The sequence below is a fragment of the Stegodyphus dumicola genome, chromosome 9 (assembly GCF_044657685.1).
Source record: "Stegodyphus dumicola isolate Sdum_Otavi_A_Nest chromosome 9, ASM4465768v1".
NCBI lineage: Eukaryota > Metazoa > Arthropoda > Arachnida > Araneae > Eresidae > Stegodyphus > Stegodyphus dumicola.
Window position 1 is genome coordinate 81,367,460 of NC_140776.1, and position 27,155 is coordinate 81,394,614.

General features: G+C 33.3%; 2 protein-coding genes across 2 annotated transcripts in view; one reads left to right on the forward strand and one right to left on the reverse strand.

Moving 5' to 3' along the window:
- Tsen34 (tRNA splicing endonuclease subunit 34) overlaps positions 1–27,155 on the forward strand; it is a 269,041-nt gene that overhangs the window by 172,029 nt on the left and 69,857 nt on the right. The gene's annotated exons all lie outside the window — the stretch shown is intronic.
- The window catches only part of LOC146995391 (uncharacterized), a 36,018-nt gene continuing 20,502 nt past the window's right edge, over positions 11,640–27,155 (reverse strand). The window contains exon 4 of the mRNA XM_085823676.1: positions 11,640–13,634. Coding sequence (XP_085679802.1) covers positions 13,407–13,634 — 228 coding nt within the window. The 3' untranslated portion in view covers positions 11,640–13,406. The remainder of the gene's footprint in view (positions 13,635–27,155) is intronic.

A 27,155-nucleotide genomic window follows, 5' to 3' on the forward strand; every position in this document is an offset into this window, starting at 1 on the left:
GCTCAAAAAGTCTCTCTTAACACTTTTTATAGCTATATCCTCCCAAAGTTTGGTTTTAGAATGCTCTAAATTTCATAGTTTCATCGGTGTAATAAGTTGTCCTTCCTTGTGAACGATATTTTTTATATCTCTTAGATATCTATGCCTCCAGCCTATGAATATCGTGACATTCAATCCAAATTGACTGGCGTTTTCGTTTTCTGTACGCAAATCCTAAATCATTCATAATTCGTCCTACTGTGCGAATGGACATAGTTGGCAAACAGCTTCATCATTTATAACTTTAGCCATTTTTTGCACAGTGGAAATTTCATTCCGTAAAAAGAAACCATGAACTTTCCTTCGTGTTGTTGCTAAAGTTAACTCATCATATCGTTTGATTTGGGTTTGCGTACCGATTTCCAGAGGTCTTTTCTTACCTGGAGTAAAAAATCCTCCATTTTCTTTCAATTCAGATTTCATGCAATTTATGCTTGTTACAGAAACGGCAATCAAATCAGCAGCAAAAGTAACAATATTGTTATCAGATTTATTAGGAAAATGTTCCCGTAATTTGACAAAACATTCATAATGATAATCTTAGCTTATGAGGCTGAAAATTAAACACATATGTCGAAGATGATGCAGACGCCATGACAATTGCTTTTTTTTCTTCTCCCGATCAGTGAATGAATGAATGCTTTAATTGCTTTTCTCATTGACAGCAAGGTGAAGTTGCGGTTTCTGGAATTTGCAATTTCACCAATAATGCAAAAAAAAAAAAAGGGGGATGCCTTCCTGCTGGTCATCGAATGAGTGACATGATATAGCAAATTTTTAATTAAAAAGCTAGACACAAAGTAATCTATCGTTTTATACAATTTTTCCCTTACATTCTCCTTGTTCAGCAGTATTCATATTTCACAGTGTAATTTTTACAACATTACTTCTCAAAACGGTAGAACTATATTCTTCGGTGGACGCATACACTTTCTAGTATATCCAGTGTTCTCAACTTACGTTGACCTGTAGTATAACGCATTAAAATGTAGGACACTGATCCCATAGATAACAATGTACTTTTGATCCAAAGATTTAACTGCTCATTATCAAGCAACAGTTTTCAGAATTCTGGCTAAGAATTAACTGTTTCTTTGAGTGATGAACTATCTCTCTTGTGCGGGCTGGCTGCATGGGCGTTTTCGTGGTTTTCCCCATGTGTAACGTGTATACGAGCCAGTTTCCCTTAGAAAGTCCTCCACGAAAGGCATCCCTCCCCTTAGGCAGATAGCCCTAGTGTGCTTTGCCATAATTAAATACCAACTATCTCTCTTGTGAACCAGAGTCGTAGCTAGGGTTTTCAGCGCCCTGGGACAACTGAAGATTTCGCGCCCTCTACTGTTTGCCAAGAATGGAAAACATTTAATTCTAAAATGTTGTAACATCAGTTTGGCGCCCCTTGGATTCTGCGCCCGGGGACAGATGTCCCCGTCTAGCTAAGCCCCTGTTGTGAACTAAGGTAGTATGCAAGGACTAGTGGAAAGTTCAGCGATGTCATTATCCTGCTGAAGCTTTCCAGTTTTCTCTTCTTTTGCAAAAAGAGAAGCCGATGATGTTGGTTTGTATGTTGGCCAATGGCTTTGTGTGTTTATTTGGCATTGCATCACATTCGTGAAACTGAAAAAACATGTGTGTTGTTGTGACTTATCTCTAGAACTGTGTACAGTTAGTGCATCTGGGCTATACCTGCACAACTAATAATGAAATTTTGGTGTCTCATCCACTTCTTCCTATCCTATACTGCTAATAACCCATCCTGTAATCCAACAATGAAAATGTTGTGAGCTGTTATCTTATAACAATGCACTTCATTATCATCAACTGTAAACACTGGCATCTTTTCAGTGGATATGGTTATTTCATTATTTTTAATATTTAAATAGAATATATGTTTCTATAAAAAATCAGTTTCAAAGATAAATATATTTGCTACATGAACCACATAAACTATGCAATCATATATGCAGGATGCAAACTTAATGTATATATTTATTTTCTCATAATTCTGTATAAAGTCAAGAAGGGAGCTATACAAGTTTTTGTTGATTGCTGCAGAACAGAGACATTTAACTTCTTACCAATTATCATGAGACTAGGAGAATTATTTATTTCTCTTTTTACATATAAACCATGACCTCCATGTAAAAGGATATTCTAGAGCACTGATAAAAAATTTCTGCATTCAATAATCTTTGCTGCTCAATAGAGGAATATGTTTATATTTAGGAAACTATAAATGTCTTTTACCATTATAATTCAAAAACTTAAATCTATACTGCAGGTCATCTAAAAGGTCAACAGCGAGGAAGCACTGCCATGTTCGTGAAAGGCTAAAACTATGTTAGTGGCTATGGCAATAACTCAACCGAGATCTAGTTTTGGATATAGAACCTTGTAAAAAATTTGCATCTTAGTGATCAGTCCAAGTACCGGTAATCTTCTAACATTGTTTACATAAATCAGATTAAAGTTACATTGAAACTTTAATTTGAAAGAAGTGGCTAAATAAATTTTAATTTGTCATGTTTTGTGTTGATAGTTAAATAGTTGTTAATGGTAATAAATCACCAGTTGTCACCCTTAACATAGAGCCTTTAGGTTGAACAGTCAACTTACTTATGTTAAACCACAGAAGTTACATCCATTTTTAACAGTCCTTAAATAATTTGGAATAGGTTCTATGGAGATCGCTTAGCCCTTCTACAGATAATTTAAAAATAACTAGGAAGTAGGTACAGTACAAAGTCTTTAATCCGGACCTCAAAGCTACAAACTTTCTGCGCATGCGTAAACGCATAATACATTACGAACGTTGCGGTGTGCAATCAACTGGAAGTTGATTTGTCAGCACTATCCTCATCTTCAGGGCAGATGTTTTTATTTTATTCGGCTTATAAGTCCTTACTAAATATAGTATTTCATCTTGATGTACTCCGTCTTTGATATGATTTAAATCAAATTCCTCGTCATTATAAATATCACGAATACACATTAAATAGTTTTCTGGTTGCAATTTTCTAATTTCGACTATGCATAATGTATGCTTTACGCATGCGCACGTTGAAAGAAGTGTTTAATAAAGTAAAAAAATAAATATTAAGTTTTTTTTTTTTGTAAATTTTGATACCCTTTAGATCATCATAATTGCTCTTTATTTCATAAATTACAGTTTCATATTTTTAATTTTATAATTTCTGCATGCCATCTTCTGCATTACCAGATTTAAATTGATGATCTATAATCTGGAAAAATCCCTAATCCGGAATTGCCGAAGTCCCAATGAGTCCGGATTAAAGACTTTGTACTGTATAAAGCTGATAACCAAATCGAGCAAGCAACCTTCCTATACCTCAGGTGATTATTTCAATGCAGCTTTTTTCACTTTGTCTAGAAGTTACTGTCTAACCTTACTAGCGAGAGAAGTTTGGCCGAGAGCCAAGATGGGTCAGTTTAATTGAAGGGGTGTGGGTGAAAAACGTGGGTATTTTTCCCTCTTGGAGGTCATAACAGCTTTAATATCGTTATTAATCTCTCGTGCATTTGAAATAGATGAATAATAAATAATGTACAGGTTACTGGCAATATTGAAACGCAGGTTCAAGAGCCGCATGCATTTTCTCGCACGAAGCATATAATTATTATTTTTTTAATAATAAGTTTTTATACCTTTTCTTCTCTTGTTTGTATGTCGCCATTTTTTTTAGTGTAAAATAAAAGTTATTGCTGTGTTCCATCCTTGGAAGTTTACTTCAAATTGTTTAAGAAGTATCACAGGGTGTGGGTGAAAAGTGCACGTATTTTTTCCTCTCGGAGGTCGGGAGAGGTCATTGTGATGACTTCATGGTTTAATAAGGCACCATTTAGCAAGACGAAACAAACATTTATTAAACATATAATTCAAATAATAATATAATAGTTACTCAGAGCAGTACGTCGCTCCTACCGCATAGTACATTCTACTACCTTCCTCTTCCGAGGCTAACATGCAACTCCTAATAAATACATTAACCCTTCTCGAAGAAGAGCTACCTGCGCCAAGCATGCTCTGTTGATCGCCAAACAGTCGCCAGATATCACACCCCCGTCGTAAGATTGTTGTTGATATTATTTACAAATCAATCAGCAATCTGGAAACTAAAATCTAGCAACTGTTTGCGATCAACGTGAAAAAGAAAAGAAAAAAAAAAAAAAAAACTACATATACTTTTATACATTCTCTCCTAATTTTCAAATCTCAATTACTATAGACATACCTCAATTTACTACATAAACATAGATAACACATTTTTATATATAAACATAGATAAATCATTTTTAACTTCACTTGTTCCGAACCTTATTATTATTAGAACAATTTATCAATTCTTAATTCAAAGAAACCAAGTTGATATTTTCTTTTATAAACATGTTAAAATATACCCTAGTATTATTCCAATGATGACAGTAAAATTATTAAGTTTCTTATATATATATAAAATTATATTCTTAACATTCCTTTTAATTAATGATGCTGCAACATGATTTAAATCCTTGGGAGACAAATATCTAAATTTACCACTTACCTCGAATATTTGTTATCCAATAATTTCTCTATCTATTTCAAATTACATAAACATCTTATTTGCACAAAATTGTAAAATGATTATGAAAAGCAAAGAAACTATCTAATTATTAACTATACAAAATGTTCGTGAAGATGAACAGTAAATTAATGTTCAAAGTTCACAAGTGGGAAGTCTGGATAATGCATCCGCGTTTGACAGTTTTTTTCCAGGGCAATGTTCTATTTCGAGATTATATTTCTGCAAAGCTATGGCCCATCGTTGTAATTTGGACGATTGCGGAGCATTTCTCACTATAAAGGCTAGAGGATTATGATCAGTCACAATTTTCACCGATGAACCGAATATCCAAGGTTCAAACTTCTTCAATGCCCATACTATAGCATAAGCTTCTCGCTCTATAGTCGGCCAGCTCTGTTGAGGTTTCGATAATTTCTTGCTCGCGTAGCAGATGGGAAATTGCTTCTCTCCCCTTTGCTGTGACAAACATGCACCTATTCCGATTTGGGATGCATCAGAATGAATGACAAACGGATCCTGCAGTGTTGGGGTGATCAGCTCCGTTGACATCGCTAATCGTTCCTTCAGTTGTTGAAATGTTGACTCATGAATTTCTTTCCATTTGAGTATTTCCGGTTGTTTATTTTTCGTGAGTTCTGTGAGTGGGTAGGCGATCTCTGCATACCCTGGGATATAATCGCGATAATAATTACATAGTCCTAACAGACTTTTAAGATCTGTTTTCGTTTTCGGCGTTTCCAGCTTCTTGATTGCCTCTATTTTCTCGGGATCTGGTTGATGTTTTCCTGATCCAATGATGTGTCCTAAATATTTAATTTGAGGTTTTGCAAACGAACATTTCTTCGAATTGATAGTAAATCCCAGTGACTCTAGTTTGGTAAAAACTTTATCCAGATGTCGGAGATGAGTGTCGAAATCCGTGGAAAATATAGCTATGTCATCAATATAGGCTCTTGAAAATTGTTGAAATTCTTTCAGCGCGTTATTCATTACTCTCTGAAAAGTTGCTGCTGCGTTCCTTAATCCAAAGAGTAGCACTTTAAACTGATATTGACCTCGACGAGTTTTGAACGATGTGTACTCTTTACTTTGTTCCTCCATGGGAATTGCCCAATATCCTTTCAGCAAATCTAAAGTTGTTATGACGTTGGCTCTTCCTATACTGTACATTAAATCAATGGCATTTTGCATAGGAAAGTCATCTGGCTTCGTCACTGCATTCAAAGCTCGATAATCTAAGCACAATCTGATATCTCCATTTTTTTTGCTTACACAAACTACTGGATGAGCTATTTCTGCATTACTTTCTTCTATTAGTCCCGATTTCAATAATTCTTCTACTTCTTCATCGACCTTGGGTTTCAATGCTTCAGGAATCCTATAAATGTAAGGTTTCTTCCTCTCCATATTGGGTATTAATCTAATTTTATGAGCTTCAACTTTAGCTATTTTCAGCTTTCCGGTGAATAGTGCTCGGTGTTTGTTGATAAGAGCTATCAATTTTCTTCTCTGCTGCGGATTCAAATTTTCTAAATTCAGATTTGCATCTATTTTAAAATCTTCCAGGGGGGTCGAGAGATCTTTTCCTGGTAAAGTTATAATTTCTCCAAATTCTTCTTCATTTTCAAATATCACTCCAACTGCATTGACACTAGCTTGGAATTTTCTAATTTTATTTGCATGAACATGTTTGATCTTTCCATCAGGTAGTTTTACTTTATAGGAATGAGGTGGGCAATGATTCACGATTTCTCCTGGACCAGTCCATCGTGCATAGAGTTTGTTATTTGAATCTGGTATGAGTAAATAAACTTGTTCTCCGATTTTGAAATTTTTTGGTATTGTTCTCCGATTAAAGTACTCAGCATATTTTTGTTGTTTATCACTTGCAATTAAATTGGCTTGTTCGGCTGCTTGTTCTAACCTTATTTTTAAAAGTTGTAAGTAATCCACTGCCGATTCACTTAGATTAGGTGGTATAGGTATTTCTCCTGACCATGAAGACTTCAGTACTGCTAAAGGACCTCTTGGTTGTCTTCCATACATCAGCTGAAATGGTGAGACACCCGTGGTGCAGTTTGGTACTTCTCTGTATGCAAAGAGCAGGTATGGGATGTGCTTATCCCAATTCGAAGGATCAGTCCTGATGACATGATGTAACATTTGCTTGAAGGACTTGTTCCATCTTTCTACTAATCCATTTGAAGCACTGTAAGCAGGTGTAGAGAACCTAGGGTGAGAACCTAGTCTTTTCTGGAATTTAGTTAATTTTGAAACAAAGTTACTTCCGTTGTCACTAGCTATTGTATTAGGGATTCCTGTTCTCATGAAAATCTCCAAAAGCGCGTCGCAAGTGGCTTTTGCTGTCAAGCTTCTCAGTGGAATGGCTTCTGGCCATCGGGAATGTTGATCTACCAGACATAACACATATTTATGTTTCCTAGCAGAGGAAGGTTCAATAGGTCCAATAATGTCGATGTTAACTGTTTCGAAAGGTAATCCTGGCCTTCTGACCGGTGTGATGGGAATCTTGTCAGATCGCTTTTCTGGACTTTTCAACTGACAATCTTTGCACGTTTTACAAAAGGTTTCAACATCTTGTGCTAATCCAGGCCAATAAAATGAATATCGTATTCGCTCCTTTGTTTTTCTTATCCCAAGATGTGCACCGAAAATGGAACTATGTGCTAATTCCAACACTTGTGCTCTTCTACTAAGCGGAAGCACTAACTGAAAAAACATTCTGTCCTAATATTTTTTCTTGGTGATGTAAAAGATGATCAATAAATAAATAATTTCCTTTTTTTTCTATTGCTAGCTTCCATGCTTCTCTCAGCGAGGGACAGTTAACTTGCTCTTCGCGTAGGCGTTCAGCAGACGATAAGTCTGTGTTTACATAAACACTCGCCTTCTTCCCTTCCTCCTCTTCGTTTTTCTCCTCCATAAGCATTAGCGGGGGGGAATCAACGCTGTCGTTTGACTGTGCATTGGCGAATAAAGTTTGTAAGTTTTCGCTTCCGTAATTATTTCTTTCTGCGTTTGGTTCTTCTGCCGCAGGATTAATCAACAGTTCGTATATTTCTGGAGTTATTAGGCAAGGCACATTTAGCTTATCAGTCACTGCAATTAATGTATCCACAAAATTAAATATATTGCTTCCATGATCTTTATGGTAAATAGGTACACGGCAAACTTTTGCTTCAATTGGTTGTCCGAAAGCAGGTGTTAGCAATATTTTACCTCCTTCTCTCTCCTCTAAATTTGGAATGAGCGATGAATGTACGATCGTTATCTGCGTTCCAGAGTCTACGATAGCTTCGATTTTCTCAGAGTTAATAAAAATATCTACTTTTTGCAGTGGTTGAACGATGCGTTCTGCGAATTCAGATCGTAGATGGGATGTGTCTACTTTAGCTACGATGGCTTCTTCTTTTGATGTTCTGTTTGAATTTTTTTGAGTTTTGGAATCATCCTTTCCCTTCTTATTTACTGCAGTTTCGTTCTTTCTTCTTTTGTCTGGGCAATCTCTCGCGATGTGTTGATAATTTCCACAAATATAACATTCTTTTCTTCTCGCGTGAAATCTTTCGTGTTTTGGATATTCTTTTCTCATGGGTGGTGGAATATATTTGTCGTGTGCACATGTTGTATCCAGGAATCTCGGTGATCGCTTAATTCCATTTCGAACTTCGTCGAAAGATTTTCCTTTGGCCGTGAAATAAATATCACATTCTGTAGCTAATTCTTGAGGCTTCAGCCATTTATTTCCTTGGCGTATTGCGACGTGTGCAGCTGTTTCTTCATCTAATGCTTGGAATAATTTATCGGAAATAATTAACTCCTTGAGTGTTTCGAAATCCTTTACTTGCAGTAATAGTCCCATGTAGCTGTTAGTCTTGAAGCGAACTGGATATGCGTTTTGCCGGAATAACGTTTAGTTTTTCTAAAGTTTTCTAAACAGGTTTGAGGAGTAGGTTGATATTCCTTCAGAACAAGAGTTTTCACTTTTTCGTAATTTTGCAGATCTTCCTCCTTTATATAAACAAGAACATTTGAAGCTTTTTCTCCAATTAATTTCAATAATATTTCTGATTTGTATTCTTCAGGAACCTTCTTGTGCTTAAATGCTCTTTCGATAGAATCGAAAAATATATTCCATTCTTCTGCTCTCTTCGGTACTGGTATAGTCAGTGTTTCTACTCCTTTGATCAGCTTGTCCAGGGAAATTTCGGTTTCTCGTTCTGTGTTTTGGATTAAAGGTGTTGGACTTCTACTTCCTTCATTTTGAGTTGCTCGAATCTTCGCTAGTTCTATTTCGTGTTCTCTTTCTGTTCTTATTCTTTCTTCTTCCATTTGCATTCTTTCCATTTCTTCTTCTATTCTCCACTGTAGTAATCAGAATTTCTTTCACGAAATCAGCATCTTCGATGTATTCCTTGCTATTCTGGAGTTTGTGTTTCAGTTCTACCAGCTTCAAATCTAGGGATGCTTCTTCGCCAATTTCCAATAGAACTGTTACTAAATCCTCTTTCTTTGCGTTTTTGAACATTTTCTTCTATTTTCCTTTAGAATCAAGCCTTTCAAACTCTCGATTAAATAATTCTCACGTTTTTACTCTCTTTTGCAAATGAACACTTCTTTCGTTAGTTAGGCTTAACTTTACGCCTCTTCCGTTTTCAACGCTCTAAGCTTCTAACCTCTCTGGTTTTCTCGTAAGAGAGCGTGTTGTGATGACTTCATGGTTTAATAAGGCACCATTTAGCAAGACGAAACAAACATTTATTAAATATATAATTCAAATAATAATATAATAGTTACTCAGAGCAGTACGTCGCTCCTACCGCATAGTACATTCTACTACCTTCCTCTTCCGAGGCTAACATGCAACTCCTAATAAATACATTAACCCTTCTCGAAGAAGAGCTACCTGCGCCAAGCATGCTCTGTTGATCGCCAAACAGTCGCCAGATATCACAGTCATTTAGTGCTTTTTCTTACAATCGTTGAGCATCGCTGTTACTGACCTTCTTTTACTTTCAAATCTTCATTTTTACAACGAGTTCTAGTGTTCCAGAAAGCTCTAGAAATAAACCTTTCTACAGCAATTTTAAGAAATTAGTGTATAGCGTGATTAAAGTTTGTAATGAAGAATCGCAGTTAGGAAGACTGACCATCCCAGTTACGCAGCCAATATGCAGATCGATTAAGATGACTGGCGTTTCGATTGCCAGCATAAACAGAATTTGTAAAGAATCTGAAAGTAAAGAAAATGTTGAATTATCTTTCCCTAAAAAAAAAAAAGAGAGAAACTGTTGTAAATACAGGCTTAGATAATTTTGATTTGGATAGTTTAAGACGAGCAGTTCAAGACTTTTATGTCAAGGAAAAGAAAGTGCCAACTATAACCAAACTGCTTCCTGTATCAAAAGACACAATCAATTTTCCTTGGCAAAGAGAAACACTTAGAAAGCCTCTCGACGCATAATAATTTTATGTGCTGGTGGTGAGATGGGTTTCATTCCCAATACTAGTTTAATTTATAAAGTGAACTCTACAACTGGCGATTACCACGGACAAATGAATTCTTCAATATTTGAAAAATGGGCAAACAAGAAGTTAATTTCAAACCTACTACCAAATTCCGTTATAATTATTGATAATGCGCCTTATCATTCGGTGCAGCTAAATAAAACCCCCAATGCGTCCCAAAAAAGGAAGCTACAATGCAGTGGCTGATAAAAACATTTCTTTTTGCCCGAATTTTCGAAAAGTGGAGCTGCTGCATTGAAACAAAATGCTCCCAAAGTCAAAACTTTCAAATTTGATTGCATTATGAAAAGAACAAGGTCATACAGTTCTGCGACTCCCATTATATCACTGTGATATAAACGCCATAGAATGTGCATGAGCTGACATAAAAAATTATGTTCGAAGTCAGAATACAACTTTAGATATAAGCATGTCGAATTTATTACCTTTCACAAACGAGGCTATTGAACAGTTGGAAGAAGTACTGTGATCATGTAAACAATTTAGAAACTGAATATTGGAGAATAGATGGTATAATAGAGGAATTGTGTGAACCATCAAATTTTACTGTCAGCGACAATTCGGATTCTGAATTCTCTACGAGTTCCGAGGACCCTTAATGCTGTGTCACTAAAATAAATGTAAAGGGGAAAAAAAAGGTTATGGCATGTTTAATTAAAACTAAAATACTTTTTATGCAACCTCTTCTCATTAAATTGCTTTATTTTATTTATAGATCATTTGATTATATTAATAAATGTAATTTATTAAAGAATATTTAACAGATAAGTTTTTCATTCAATGTTTGAAAATATTAAAAATTAACTAATATACATTATCTAAATTATTATTAATCTAATTGTTATCTATTAAATTAATATTATCTATTAAAATATTTCTAACCTGATGATGAATTGTATTAAGACAAATAGTTTACTATTACAGTTTTTTTAATGGTTTTTCTTTGAAATGTCACGATCTGATGTTTCTAGGCATTTTAATTTAATTCTATAATTTTAAAATTTCACGGTACATCAGCTTAAAATGTATAAAGCGTAGACAAAAATTTTCTGTTGCGCAGCACTCGAAAGATAGAGCGTGAAATGGAAGAACCATTTAAATCTAACCGGGCTACTGCACTCACCCCTACATCACTGATAGATATGCCCACTTCTGCCCAAACCGGATGTTTACATAAATCTGGAATATGTCTCATAAAATCTAAGATCATGAATATCTTTCATGATCCTAGATTTTATGAGATACTAAAAAGGTGATAACATAAGTCGACTACATTTAAACAGTTTAATATGAGATAAATTATTATTTTGATACTAATTTTTTTAAGATTTAAATTGTAATAAATTAAAATATTTTATTTTTATAGAAATGCCATTTTCTTTTCACTTAACTTAATATGGATATATTTGCATTAGTTATTAGTGTATAATGATCTGAAATTTTATACACTTAGTAAACAAAACTGGCTCCCAAAAATAAGAATGTTTCTTTTATTTATTGAAGTGTTGAAAAAAGTATTTACTGAATAGCTAAACAAATTCAAATAGGTAAGATAAAATGCAATGCAAATTAAAAAATAGTATAATTTTTATAGCAAGTTTATTAATAAATATTCTTACAAATATAGATGTATAATGTATTGAATGAAAATTATGCTTTTTATTACATGTAAAAATACAGAAACTTTTTACTTATACATTTTTATAACATTATGGTGATGCATTTGAATCCCATGCATCTAAATTAACATTTCCTGTAACTCAAATGGTTAAATAATGAACTAATTGATCAATGATACTTTGGAACCATGAGCCTTTCATATATAGTAACTTCTTAAATTAGCAAATAAATAGCTGAAGTTAGTGGAAAATAATGAAAAACTACTATTAGAAAACAATGTTTGATTTGAATATTACAAGTTTACTATAAGGTTTGACTTAACAGTAGTAACAAACTATTCCAGGGTAGAAAAAAATATGTTGCTGAAGATATCCAAATGAAGCTGTGAAAAATGATCTAATATTAATGAAAATCTGCAATTAATGAAAAAAGTAATATAAAGGATAAAAATATAAATCTGCACAAATATGCTTTAAAAATTTCTTTATATACATTATAAAAAGTTACTTTGAGGATGTTAAAAATATTCTTCACCTAACAGAAAACAAAGAATGGCGCTGTATTAACCACATTTATGTATAAGGGACAAAAAGATCTGTTTACATGGCAATACTAAGGAAGTAACTAACTGACTAATACTGTGAAAGAGGTAAAGAAATTGCACTATCTCTTAAAAATAATGTTTAGGTGAAAATAAAAGTCCATTTCTATCAAAATATGACATTCTCAGAAGCAGTAGCTTTCCTGATAACACATATTATGATTCTAAAAATCTCAAGACAAATTTCAAATTTTTGCAACTAATTTTTTGAAATTAAAAATGTAGAAAATGATTGCAGTTAATATGTGTATGTTCTAAATACAAATATGTAAGTAAAATCTACTGATGGGTGAAATAGTCTTAAAATAAAATTTGTTTGCTTCACGCAGTTTTATTTAGACTGATGTAAAATCTAAATAGAAAATTTGTGTATCATTAATAAACACATTAAGGAAACTTTTTATGAATTTAAAAGTCAGATTTGCATTTTTAAATCTTGCACACTAGTAAAATATTTAGATTAAAGCATGGGAAACTGGATATTCATTTTAAATTTGTAGGCTTCAAAAGTATTTTTCTTTTGTATATGAAAAAGGTTAATGCAACCTAGAAATATACGAGATGACAAACAAATGCTATTTCAAGTGTAAGTTTTAATTAAAATTTTCAAGTATAAGTTTAAATTAAAATTCCAAACTCTTTTACGCAGATTAAAAATTTTCAAGAAACACATCAGAGGATTTACATCAAAACATGCTTTAAAGAGATGTAACAATGTGTATTATAAATATATTTGATTCAGATTAATTTAACAATTAGAAAAAACAAGAATTTTAAAGGAACTTAAGGAAAACACTATTTTTAATATTCTCTCTAATAATGTAGTTAACAAATTAAGGAATGTGCTGAAACATGATCACATAACATTTATGCATTTTTTGTACTGACTAGAGTACACACGCTACAAACATTTAAAACTGTTGATTATTAAAAACAGAATAAAATCCAAATATTATAAAAAGTAAAAAAATAAATAGCTGGAATTGTCCGTGAGATCAAGCTGTTAATGTGTTTCACAATCGCTTTAAGTTTTTTCTACTTTGTTTACTACCAATTATAATAATTGGTACATTTGGTTTAGAGGAGCACTTATGAGAACTTTGATATGGGTTTAAACACTTTTTACAAAACATATAACAACAATTTGAGCAAACACACATCTTTCCATTTTGATCTTTTGCAGCAAATTGACATTTAGGGCATTTCATTAATTTGGCATCTTTTCCAAGATTTTTTCCTACCTAGAAGAAAGAAACAAAAAATTTTATGTTATTTTTTTATATCAGTAATATATTGGAATAACATCATTATATTATGTTCATCAATTAGTAAAAATCATAATTAAGGAATTTAATATGAAAGAGGGAATTAGTTAAAAGAAACAAATATAGTCCAAACACAGTTTTTTTGTCAATACACCAGATTTCTGTTTAAATTGAAATTTTTGCCACTAGTTTCCAAAATTTTTCATTAGTAATTAATCAGGAAGAAATATTTCATTTTGGGTTTACTGTTATCTGAAAAGCTAAATGGCATTAGTTAATTTTTGATTTGATATGAATGAGTAGATAATTGTTAAATGGGTATTGTGTTGTATTTTATATGTGTTGGGTACGTTCTCAGTGATGATTACAAGATGTACACAAACATCGTTTATTCTACATTACTCATCTACTAAACTATATTACAGTTATAGTTAAAGATAATAATAGATACAGTTACATATATAACATCTCCCTTTTTTATAAAAAATAATAATAGTAGTAAAATTAAACATATTCTTTTAAATAATAAGGTTTCTTAACAGTCCTACCAGATCGAGTGACGTAGTTATGTCCATTTGAAAAATTTGATGATACTATACCTCTTTTGCTATTTGGTGACACAACACTTCTGTTAGATTTTGAAGGACTTACAGGCACATCTAAATTTGAAGTGCTCCTACTATTTTCATGTATCTCGTGTTCATCTATAACTTCATTCTCATAGTTGTTTTGTATTGCAAACTCTTCCTGATTAGTTCCTTTAAGAAGGTCTCTTCTGTTCCTTTCTACAATTCTTCCATCTGTTCTTATAATCCTATATGAACGTGGTCTTTCTGCTTCTTCTATAATTTTCCCTCTTTCATTTAGTTTTTTCCCTTTCTCTTTTATGTAAACATGATCTCCTGTTTTCAGTGGTTTTAATGGTCTTGCATTCCTATCATAATAACTTTTTTGTAAGGTTTGTCTCTTCAGTAAGTGTTGTTTATGGTCTTCATATCGTTTAGCTTGGATGAAATTCTCTTTTATAGGCATCAATCCATTTACTTTTTTTTCCAAACATCAATTCAGAAGGTGACTTAATTTCATCTGAAATAGGAGAGTTACGATATTCCAGTAAAACTAAATATGGATCTTTGTTGTCAACTACAGCTTTTTCTAACATTCGCTTGACAGTTTGAATATGTCTTTCAACCATTCCATTAGACTGTGGGTATTTTGGACTTCTGGTTTCAAAATTCCATCTTCTTGCAAAATCTTTAAATTTTCTGCAATTATATTGTGGACCATTATCCGAATATACTATTTTCGGAATACCATGTCTTGCAAAAATTGATTTCAATTGCTTTATCACTGCTACACTTGACAAATCTTCCAAATGTACAATTTCAACATATTTGCTAAAATAATCTATAACTATTAGATAATCCCTTCCTTGAAAGTAAAAGAGGTCTGTTCCCAATACTTCCCATAGACCATTAGGTATTTCTTTAGATATCATTGGTTCTTTAGTATTAGCTTTTTGTAAACTTAAACATGTTTGACAATTCAGTACCAAATCTTCAATTTCTTTGGACATTCCTGGCCAATATAATATTTCTCTTGCTTTGATCTTGCATTTTACTACTTCTAAATGACCATAATGAATTCTGCTCAACATATCTTTTCGTAAACTTCTTGGTACAACAACACAGGAATTTTTAAATATTAATTCATTTGCTTCTGATAGTTCTTCTCTGAAGTTAAAATATAGTTTTGCCAGTTCTGGAACCATACATTTTTCATCTGGCCATCCAGTTTTAATTAATTTTCTTAAAACTTGTAGTTCTTCATCTTTTTCTGTTTCCAGTTGAAAAACTTCCATTTTACCATTAGACATTGGTATACATTCTACAACTAATCCAACATGAGCTTCTATTTCTCCTTCAAAGAAATCAGATCCTTTATCAGTGAATGATCTTGATAATGCATCTGCTATAAAAAGTTCTTTTCCTGGTTTATATTTTATCTCAAACTGATATGGCTGTAATCTTATACGCATTCTTTGTAGTCTTACAGGGCATTTATTTAATGGCTTTTTGAAAATTGATTCCAGTGGTTTATGATCACTTTCCACAGTAATATTTTTTCCAAATATATACTGGTGAAATTTCTCACACGCAAATACAATAGCTAAAGTTTCCTTTTCAATTTGAGCATAATTCTTCTGTGTATCTGTTAATGCCTTAGATGCATATGCCACTGGTAAATTATTCTGCAGTAAGACTGCTCCTAGTCCTTCTTGAGATGCATCTACAGATAAAACTACTGGCATGTTTATATCATAATACTGTAAAACTGGTTTATTTACCAAGACATCTTTTAGTCTTCTAAATGCTTTTTCATGTGTTGCATTCCAGTTCCAGATAACTTGTTTTTTCAACAAATCTCTTAAACATGATGTCAATTCTGATACATTAGGTATAAATCTAAAAACATATGTAATCATTCCTAGGAAAGTTTCTAATTCTTTTACATTTTTTGGTGGTTTTATATCTAGAATAGCCTTAATTTTGTCTTCATCTGGTTTTAAACCATCTTTAGAAAATATATGTCCCATATATTTCACTTCATTCAGCCCAAATTTGCATTTATTTAAATTAAATTTAACATTCTTTTCTCTGGCTCTGTCCAACAACTTCTTTAATCTTGAATCATGTTCTTTTTTATCTTTACCCCAAACTAATAAATCATCTATATATATTTGAACTCCTTCTAAATCACTAAAAATTTCAGAAAAACTTCTGTGGAAAACTTCTGGTGATGAACTCAGTCCATATGGCAACCTCAAAAAACAATATCTACCAAACGGAGTGTTAAATGTAGTAAATTCACAACTTGAATCTGACAGTTTAATTTGCCAAAATGCTTTGTTTGCATCTAAAATACTAAAGACCTTTGCATTTGTCATTTGAGATGAAATTTCTTCAAAGGTTGGTATGTGATAATGTTCTCTTAGTATATTTTGGTTAAGGTGCTGAGGATCTAAACACACTCTTAAATTTCCATCCTTTTTCCTTACTACCACTAATGAATTCACGAATTCTGACGGTTGGTTAACTTTCTTTATAATACCATCTTTTGCCATTCTTGCTAATTCCTTTTTTAATGGATTTAATAAGCTAAGTGGAATTTTCCTACTGGGTTCTATTTTACCAACAGCTCCTGGTTTTAATTTAATATGATATGTATATCCAGTTAAATTCCCAGTTCCTTTAAACAAATCTTGATATCCTTTTAAAAGTTCTGGTAACCTTTCATTAGAATCAGGATTTACTGTACAAATCCTTTGTATTAGGTTTAATTTTTGCAATGTAGGTAAACCTAAAATAGCTGGAACAGTTTTATCACATGCTACAACTTGAAATTCTATTTCATCCTTGTCCCCTTTCGATGTTTCACATAATAATTTACATTTTCCAACTACATCAATTGTAGTACCATTGTAATTATTTAAAGTGACTTTTGATTTAGTCAAACATTTCTCTCTTAGATTTAATTGTTTAAATTTAGGCAATGGTAGCACATTACACTGAGCTCCAGTATCCAACTTAACAAATAAATATTTAGATATGTTTACTTTTAGTTTTTCAAACCATTCAGTTTTATTTTTAGAAAATGGATTTATATCTTCTACTGACCCTAAAATATATTCATTACCATTATTATGTAACTCATGCTCTAAATTATTCTGTACAACATTAACATTTTTAAAAGTGCACATTTTAGAAAAGTGATTTTTCTTTTTTAATCAACGACGAGCTGCGCCATGTGTTGTATTTTATATGTGTTGGGTACGTGCTCAGTGATGATTACAAGATGTACACAAACATCGTTTATTCTACATTACTCATCTACTATACTATATTACAGTTATAGTTAAAGATAATAATAGATACAGTTACATATATAACAGGTATAATGTAGAATTAAGTTGTAATGTTCTGCTCAAAATATAGACAGCTATATTCACTGCTTCTACCCATAGATACAAAGGAATTCTGTTGAATACATCATGGATCAAGCACTTTCCAAAATTGTATGCATGTCCCTTTTAGATCTTCCATTTTGTTGTGGAGTATAAGGAGCTGTTGTTTCTGATTGAATACCTTTTTTGTTAGAAAAATCACTGAAATGCAAATTAATGTATTCGGTTCCACTATCAACTAAGTGCTTTAACTTGATGGCCAAATTTGTTTTCACATAGCTGGACAAAAGTTTTGAATTCCAGAGCATCACTTTTGTGTTTAAAAAAAAATAAATAAATAATATAAGGGCGAGTCAAATGAAAGTGAGCCAATGCGAATATATGACAAACAGAGTACTTTATTTAAAGGTAGTCTCCATGAACATTGAGACATTTATCCCATTGACAAATGAGCCGCGTGATCCCCGTCTCATAAAACTCCTTGGGCTGTCGATTCAAAAAGTCTGTAACCGACTCCTTCACGGCGGCGTCCGACATGAATCTGGTACCCTTGAGATGTTTTTTCAGTTTCCTGAAAATGTGAAAGTCGCATGGCGACAAATCTGGGCTGTATGGAGGATGTTGCAGCGTGTCCCACTTGAACTTTGCCAGTTGTGTCTTAACCACATCAGCGACGTGGGGACGAGCATTGTCGTGTAGCAAGATCACACCATTTGTCAATCTTCCAGGTCGTTTGTTCTTGATTGCGACACGCAGCTGATCCAGCGTTGCAGAATATCGCGAACTATTGATAGTCTCTCCACGTTTAGCAAATTCAATCAGTAATGGCCCCTGACGATCGAAAAAAAAGTCAATAGCACCTTTCCAGAGGAAATGACAGCCTTTGCTTTCTTCGGGGGTGGTGAATTCGAATGTTTCCACTGTAAGCTTTGCCAGCGTGTTTCAGGTTCGTAGTGGTGGCACCATGATTCGTCTCCGGTCACAATTTCAGACAAGTAGTCGTCACCCTCATTTTGATACCGGATGAGATGAGTCAAAGCAGCGCCGAACCTCTCCGTCTTCTGGCGGTCGTTCAAAATCTTGGGCATCCATTGAGCACACAAAAGCCGATAACCGAGATGATCATGAATTATGGTGTGAACCGAACCGTGACTGATGTTCACACGCTCTGCCAGTTCATTGATGCTTATCCTCCGTTCTTGTCTAATCAGCTCATCAACCTGTGCAGTTGTGTCGGGGGTGATTGCAAGGTGGCTTTGGCCCGGTCTTGGATCGTCTTTGAACTTTCACGTCCTCCTCTGAACCGTTTGCTCCAACGCTTCACAGTGGCCAATGCGATGCAATGTTCACCGTACACAGCAGTCATACGGCGACTAATTTCATGTTGGGAAACACCTTCAGCTGTCAAAAACCTGACCACACCACGCTGTTCCTCTTTTGGAGCATCCATTATGTCACGCTACCGTCTTCAACCCAGTGTAAGAGCGCCTTAAAGAACTTTAACCTTACACTTTCGCGCCACTTTCGTAAATGAAGGCTGTCTCTGTGCTACGCGCATGCGCCGCAGATGATGGACCGAACCGTTCTTGCTGAGGAGGGGTTGGCTCACTTTCATTTGACTCGCCCTTATAATAATTCTAAAAACCACTGCAGTTATCTTTTATTAATATGAAATAATTTGCTTTTCCTACTGAATGTGTGGACATAGGACCCACAAATGTCACTGTGTATTAATTCTGCTGGTTTAGTAACCTTATATTCTTTGAAACTAAATGGAAATCTATGTTGCCATACTGGCAGACTTCATAAAAGAATTTAACTTTGTTTGAGACATCTAGCTTATCAATTAGTCTTTTATCACTCAGTTCGCAAAGAGCTTTCAAGTTTATGTGTCCTGTTCTTAGATCATTCATATGAGAAATATTTTCTTCAGGAGAAATTTTAGTTTTAAAAAGCATGTGATCGAGTTGTTTGCAGAACAACTATCCAACTAACTTGTCTTCACAGTTGTGTATATCAGCATGATTTTGCATTTTTATTATCCTCATACTTTTACCTGTAATCTTCAGAAAGAAGATTTTTATTTAAGTATGGAACATGGAGGATACTACTTATTTCTCCGTCTTGCTAATTACTGTGAATCAGCTTTTGGATTTTTACATTCATTTTTCCTATAATAGTTAATTCTAAATTGTTGCCAAGATGGATAGTTTCATTTTCATTTGTCTCAATGAAGCTGTCAAAGTAACTGAAATTGTTAGGTCATGAACAGATGCTTCACTGTCCAAAATCTACTGTTCATCACTTTTCTCTACAGTTTAATCCTATTTTGCAGCTAAATTCTCTGTAATTTGTTGTAATTCTTTCTGCAGTTTTCAATCAGCCTTTTTTACGACAGATATAGCATGTTATTTTACCATGCTTCCATTATTATTTTTAAATTTATACTTGCTCTCTAAATCTCGTGGCTTTTTTTTTTTTTTTTTTCTTCTTAAATTTGAGATTAGAAACAAAAAGTGCACTCACTTTTCTCAAATTGCGATAAAGGAGTTTCTTCATTAACGAGTCTTGCAGTCAGATTTGACAAGTTCTTATTAACTGTCATCGATAGATGATTGAAATTGCTACATTTCGGAGGTAATGTTCTCAAAATTTCTGTAATTGTAATGCATTGCTGATACTTTTGCCAGAGTCCTTGATAAGCAAGATTTTCAGTTTCATTTTCAAATGTGAAATTTGTCAACAGCAACATTCTGTTAGATTTCAGTTTAAAGATAAGAGTCCAATTTTATAAGTATTTCATTTGATGAAGAACAGTTTTTAATAAGTGTGACTTCTGAAAGTTCCTTTGCAGACAATATTGTAAACATTGCAATTGCATCATCTTTTTTTCCATTTTGCTATTGCCGCTTTATTATTTTTTGGCTTTACCTTAATTCAGCTGGTGACAAAATATACTGTTTTCGCCTTGACAACAAAAACAATTTGAAATTCCATTGCGAATAATTTTGTCTGTTGAATTTGTTTATAGATGATGCATCTATACCGCTTGTGCTAACTTCCATTTTTTGAATTCGAAAATGAGAACACGGAAGATTGACTCATGTTTATAAATTGTTACTTTGGGCTAAATTGAGCCTATAGCCTGTTCAGATTACTGGTTTAAATAAATTTAAGCTAAAATTGGAATAGAAGTACCAATAAAATCATAAGACATATGCCACTGAAACACATTCATAGAATATTGTTACGTTATTTCTAATTCTTCTGACACCAGTTGTTGTGTTATTTCCTTCCTTCACGTTCGTACGGGGTTTGTAGATTTGGAGTGAATAATGACGACACTTGATGAAGTATCGAAACACGCTTTATTTAGACAATATTGTCAGGACAGCTCCAAAACACGTTTTACAGTCGTCGATGAACTACTATAAACAAGCTGACACGATCAGCAACACAGCCTTCAGGTTATCAGGCTGTCATGGTGGAGACAGCTTCACTGCAAAGCACCCGAGTACAGCTCTCAACTCTGCTTGGTCGTTCTCGGAACTCCACGTATTCTCGAGCCTCTCCACGCGATGCACAAGTGTATAAATCTCGACTCAGCACAGTCTAAGACAAAACTCAACGATGCACTAAAAGACCCTCTCGATGCACTCGAAGACCAACTCGGCGCTAGACTTCGAAACACTCGATCAATGACCATCTATCAGCTTGCTAGACGGAGCACACACTCACTCGATGAGAGACGCACACTAACCGACTGCGGACCAGCAGGGCTTATATAGCTTTTGGCTTGTGTTCGGGAACATTCTGGGCTAAACCGGTAAGAATTTGTTCCAGAAGGTTCTCCAACCATCCATGGTATATCGCCAATTTTGTCACCAAATGGGCAATTTTGTGCCAAATGTGGCAACCATGCCCTCTTTTGCCATTTTATGGCAACCCTAAAACTACTTTGCCGGGAAGCCATCTCACCACACCTTTACATTTCGTAACATTGCCCCCTCCCGAGGACTGCACGTCCTAGGCAGTACAATCCTTGGTCAGAAGCCTAATTCAATACAATCAAATTGTTTTAAAACATACAGATAACATAACTAAACAAGCATTTACACTATGTAAAAGTTAGATACACAAATTTAAAAGAAACAAATATTTACAATATGTTCAAGTTATATTCACAAATTAAACATAGCAGTTTTAAATTTTATAAAATAAAGTTCATAATGAAATTCAGTCTCAGTCTTTTCATTAAGTTATACCCTGGTCAAATACTTTTCCACTGCAGTTCTCAGATATATTTATGTTTTGAATATCACAGTATGAAGATTCAGTCCTTTCAGACTTTTCATCCACAGAAAGATCTGAAACTGCTTGTTCACCACTCTGTAGTTCATTCTCATCAGGCATACAGTTCATCTCGGTATTTTTAGGAATTGATACATGCTTATTTTCCTCCGTTACCTGGGAACCAGTTCCAATGTTTGCACCAGGGTTGCAAATAGAATCCGATCTTTTACAAGCAGAAATATCCGGGTTTAGAGTCAAGTCCTTGTCTGTAAAACCTGCACTATGAGACGCACACATAGTTTGTGAGGTGGGTGAATTTTCTTGCAATACTGGAGCACACTGCTTCAGCTGTACATCTGCTTCTTCAATCTCAGTATCACATGAACTTTCAGATGGTTCAACACTTGCTGATTACGTTTTCATAACTTCACTATCAGTTTCGAAGAACTTGACAGTTGTATTTTCACTTTCACTTCAGGCACTTGAGAATCAAAAGCTTCTTTCCTGTCTTTACTTCATCATGTTTTCGTTCTTTTCCTTTAATCCCATTAGATGTTTCTTCCATCATTTCTTGATCTTTCTCAGGCAGTTCATTAGCTAGTTCATTCATTTCTTCATCCTTTGCTTCTTCAACAGGCACTTCTCTCATTTCCACATCGTCTTTTATGCCTCCAATATCTTCTGCAAACTCCACTTCCACCTGCTGGAGTTGCTCTCGCACCTTTTCTTGGCCGACATTTGTTTTTTCTCGCCGGGTTTTTCTTATCTTCCAGTCCCGCTTTTATCTCTTTCAGTGCAGCTTTGATCTCAGCTGTCATCTCTTTATATCCAGATTTTATCTCATCATATCCGGCTTTTATCTCAGCTTTATCTCTTCCTGTCCGGCTTTCAACTCGGCTAAAATTTTAACCAAAGTCTTCATTTCTTCCGCCATGGCTTTCCTCTGCAAGCGGGTCATTGGCATTCACTCGCAAATCCCACTTCTGACACCAATTGTTATGTTACTTCTAATTCTTCTGACACCAGTTGTTGTGTTATTTTCTTCCTTCACGTTCGTACGGGTTTTATAGATTTGGAGTGAACAACGACAACACTTGATGAAGTATCGAAACACACTTTATTTAGACAATATTGTCAGGACAGCTCCAAAACATGTTTTACAGTCGTCGATGAACTACTATAAACACGCTGACACGATCAGCAACACAGCCTTCAGGTTATCAGGCTGTCACGGTGGAGACAGCTTCACTGCAAAGCACCTGAGTACAGCTGCCAACTCTGCTTGGTCGTTCTCGGAACTCCACATACTCTCGAGGCTCTCCACGCGATGCACTCGACAATACACAAGAATATAGATCTCGACTCAGCACAGACTAAGACAAAACTCGACGATGCACTCAACGACCAACTCGGCGCTAGACTTCGGGAACATTCTGGGCCCGAAGTCTAGCGCCGAGTTGGTCGTTGGTAATTTTATGGCAAACCTAAAAGTGCTTTGCGAGGAAGCCATCTCACCGTGCCTTTAAATTTCGTAACAATATAAACACGAGAACACACAAGTGTACAATAAGTACAGCATATGACACTGCAAGTGCAGATTTAACAATACAAAATAACACAGAGATGACTTAACTTTGGTTTTAATCTGTACATATAAAATTTACTTTTTTTGTATATTTATACTGAAAGCAATGCCATTAAAGCATGGTCTTCAATCTTTCTGAGTTTTTAAGCCCCATATTCTAACAGAGATGTGACAAGAGTTTTATTAGAAGTTGAATATTTATTATAGACCATAATATAAAATGTATACTATTGTTTTGTTGCATCTGATGAAATTATATAAAAAGTAAAAAATTGCAAATACATTGTTCTGATAGATACAAATCACTATAATGTAATAGATGACAATCTTCCTCCCATTTTTACATCAAAGCCCTTAATTTCCTATCATTAAATCTCAAATCGCAAAATTTTTATATTTTCATACCACTACATTTCGAACTTCCAGTTTTTTAAAATTAAAATTACTTAGTTTATATGTTATTTCTATTTATATGGTCAATGCCAGCGATTCTCGACTGGTGGTACGCAAGAGAAAAATAGGTGGTATGCTAAGAAACAAAGTATTTTTAACTATTAAATACCCTAACATCCTATTTAAGTTTTTGTCTCCTACACCCGTAAATTTATGTGATCTGTGCTTTGCTCAAGGTCAAATAGCTGCTCACAGGCTTTAGCAAAATAAACCGTTCCCCCCCCCCCCCCGAGCTACTATCATTTGGTTTCACTTGGAATGGAGATGAAATGGACCCTCAAACTCAATGTGTTGTTTGCAGTGAACTGTTATTATCCAGTCAAAGTACGAAATCATTGTTTCTGGAAAGATATCTTGAACCTAAACATGCCACTTTAAAGGATAAATCTGAAGAATATTTTAAGAGGTATTTATCGGAGTTCAAAAATAGTAAACAAGTCATGAAATTTTTTTTTACTTCAAGTGAACAAGCTTTGGAAACTAGTTACCTAGTAAGCCTAAGAATTGCCAAAATGGACAGGCTCATACTATTGAAGAAAACCTTATATTACCAGCAGCTAAAGGTATCATTTTAACTTTATTCAATGAAAAAGCAGCTAATGAACTTAATAATATTACATTATCAAATGATACAGTAAGTCGACATATTCATGAAATGGCAAATTCCAGACATAATTATTCAAAAATAAAACACAGCAAGTATTTTGCATTGGAATTGGGTGAAAGTACTTAAATAATTAATTAATAGTTTACATATGTTTTGAAGAAAATAAACAAATTGCCGAAGAGTATTTATTTTACAAATCTCTTCGTGATAAAGCAACTGCAAAAACTTATTTATGGCTCAGAATGATATTCCTTGGAATAAGTGCATTGCTGTATGCTGTGACGGAGGTCGGGCTTTAACAGGAAAACATTTCGGTGTTGTTTCTCAAATAAAGAAAGTCATAGCTGAAACTAAATTCACTCACTGCTCCATTCATTTGAAAGCTTTAATAGCCAAAACAATCCCCAAAAACCTAAAAATCATTTTGATTAAAGCTGTGAAAATTGTTAATTTTATTAAAAGCTGAGCTTTAATTTTAAGAATATTTATGATTTTATGCCAAAAGATAAGCAGTGAACATGTAACGCATTTGTTACGTACTGAAGTAATGTACACAGGGAAAGTTTGAATTTTTTTTTTTTTTTTTTTTTGACCTTCAATCGAAATACAAATTTTCCTCTGCGATTCAAAATTTGAATTGCAGAAATGTTTATTTAATGAATTTTGGTTGGCTTGTTTAGCATATTTAACTGGTGCTTTGGGAATGTCAAATGAATTAAATTTAGGACTACAAAGTGTTAATTTATTTTCCATTAGAGATAAAATAAATGCAATGATAAAAAAACACGAGTTAATAATCAAAGAATTGGATAATAATATTTTAAACTTTTTACCACTTTTAAAAAGTTTTCCAACAGAAAATAATTTGAAAGTAAAAGAATTACCATCCGACATTGAAAATTATTGGTTTTCATTCATAAATAATTTTAATGTGTTTTCTCCAGGATTATGAAAAAGATAATTGCATTAGAAATCCATTTTGTTCAAATGTACTGAAATTTTATCTCGTAAAGAAAAAGAACAATTGATAGAAATTTCTTGTAATTGAACTCTAACTGAATATTTCAAAAATAATACACCTGTTAAATTTTGGCTGAAAAGAAAAAAAGAATTTAAAGGCATTTCAAATAAAGCTATTAAATATTTATTGCTTTTTTGCGCAACCTATTTGTATGAACAAAGATTGTCTTCTTGTTGCATTTAAAAAATAAATACAGAACAAAATTAAAAGTGCATCCTAATTTATGGTCAAAACTAAGTGAAATAAGACTAGACAAAGAAATTGATGCGTTTTAAACAGGCCGAAATTTCGTACTAAATTTTAAAATTAAAGTATTATAACTTAAATTTTGATAATTAAAATAGTAACCAATTTTTAATCTAATATTTTTTATCTGTGCATATTTAATACAAACAGCCAATAAGTTGTGCAAATGGCAAAATGTATACTATTTTTTAAAATATTTCCATTGAGAAATCAAAAAATAATCATAGCGAAATGTAGTGGTGGCACTAAAATTTTTCGATTTTTGTGGAGATGGTATGTGTTAGTCAAAAGGTTGAGAACTGCTGGTCTATGCATTTATAACATTATTATTTCAAGTTTTTAAGATATGCTTGAAATGATTTGATATAAATTTGAAAAACAAACTCTCAAAGCCTTTTTTTATGTAAAGTAATAAAAATTGCATATTCATTTTACACTGTTTTCACTTAAGAGAAATTTTACAAAATTGTTGTATTTTCAAGAATTAGGAGACACTTGTACATCAAAATGTTATTCGAGTTTTCTAAAATTTTGAAATTATTCTGAAAGTTTTGCAGTTAATTTTACATGATTTGAAAATTTCATAGACAAGTTAATATATCAATAATTATTTCATGATTCTTTTGAAACACCATCGTGACACTAATTTTCTAAGCATTCTTTATATTTGCATTTAAATGATATACCTTGTAAATAAAGCTGACTCAAATCATTGTATTTTCTTATTTCAAAGAAGAAATTCTTGGCAGTAGAATATCTTATCCATAATACTTTGTCTTATATTCAAACTTCTCTTAAAATCTAGGTCATTTGCTATAAATGATTGATAATTTATGATCAAACTGTACACTGAGGAAATCTGCAAGAAGTTTTTTTAAACTGCCCATTTAAAATAATTTTTTTTTACATTATCGAGTGTTTGATGCATATACACCTTTTTTACTTTATCTCTATATTCAGCTTAATTTTTTTCCATTTCTAGATAAAAGTTTCATCAAATTTGGTAGCTGGAAAATGTTCAGTTATTCAATAAACCATTCAATAGTTCTAATAATAATGAGTCAACACAAATTTAAGACCTTTTTGAATTTGAATATATCCAAGTTGTAAATACAGTGGCTCCCAAAAGTGTTTGTGCACTTATAATTTTCATTGAAATAGGGCTCTATCCATTAATTAAAAGTAAACTTTCTGAATGAGATTTTAATAATAAGAATCTATAATCTATTCATAACAAAATTACATGATATATTTTTAAAATAAGCGAAACTTTATTTTTAAGAAATTAATAATAAAAAAATGACAAACATTTTATCTCACAAAAGTCT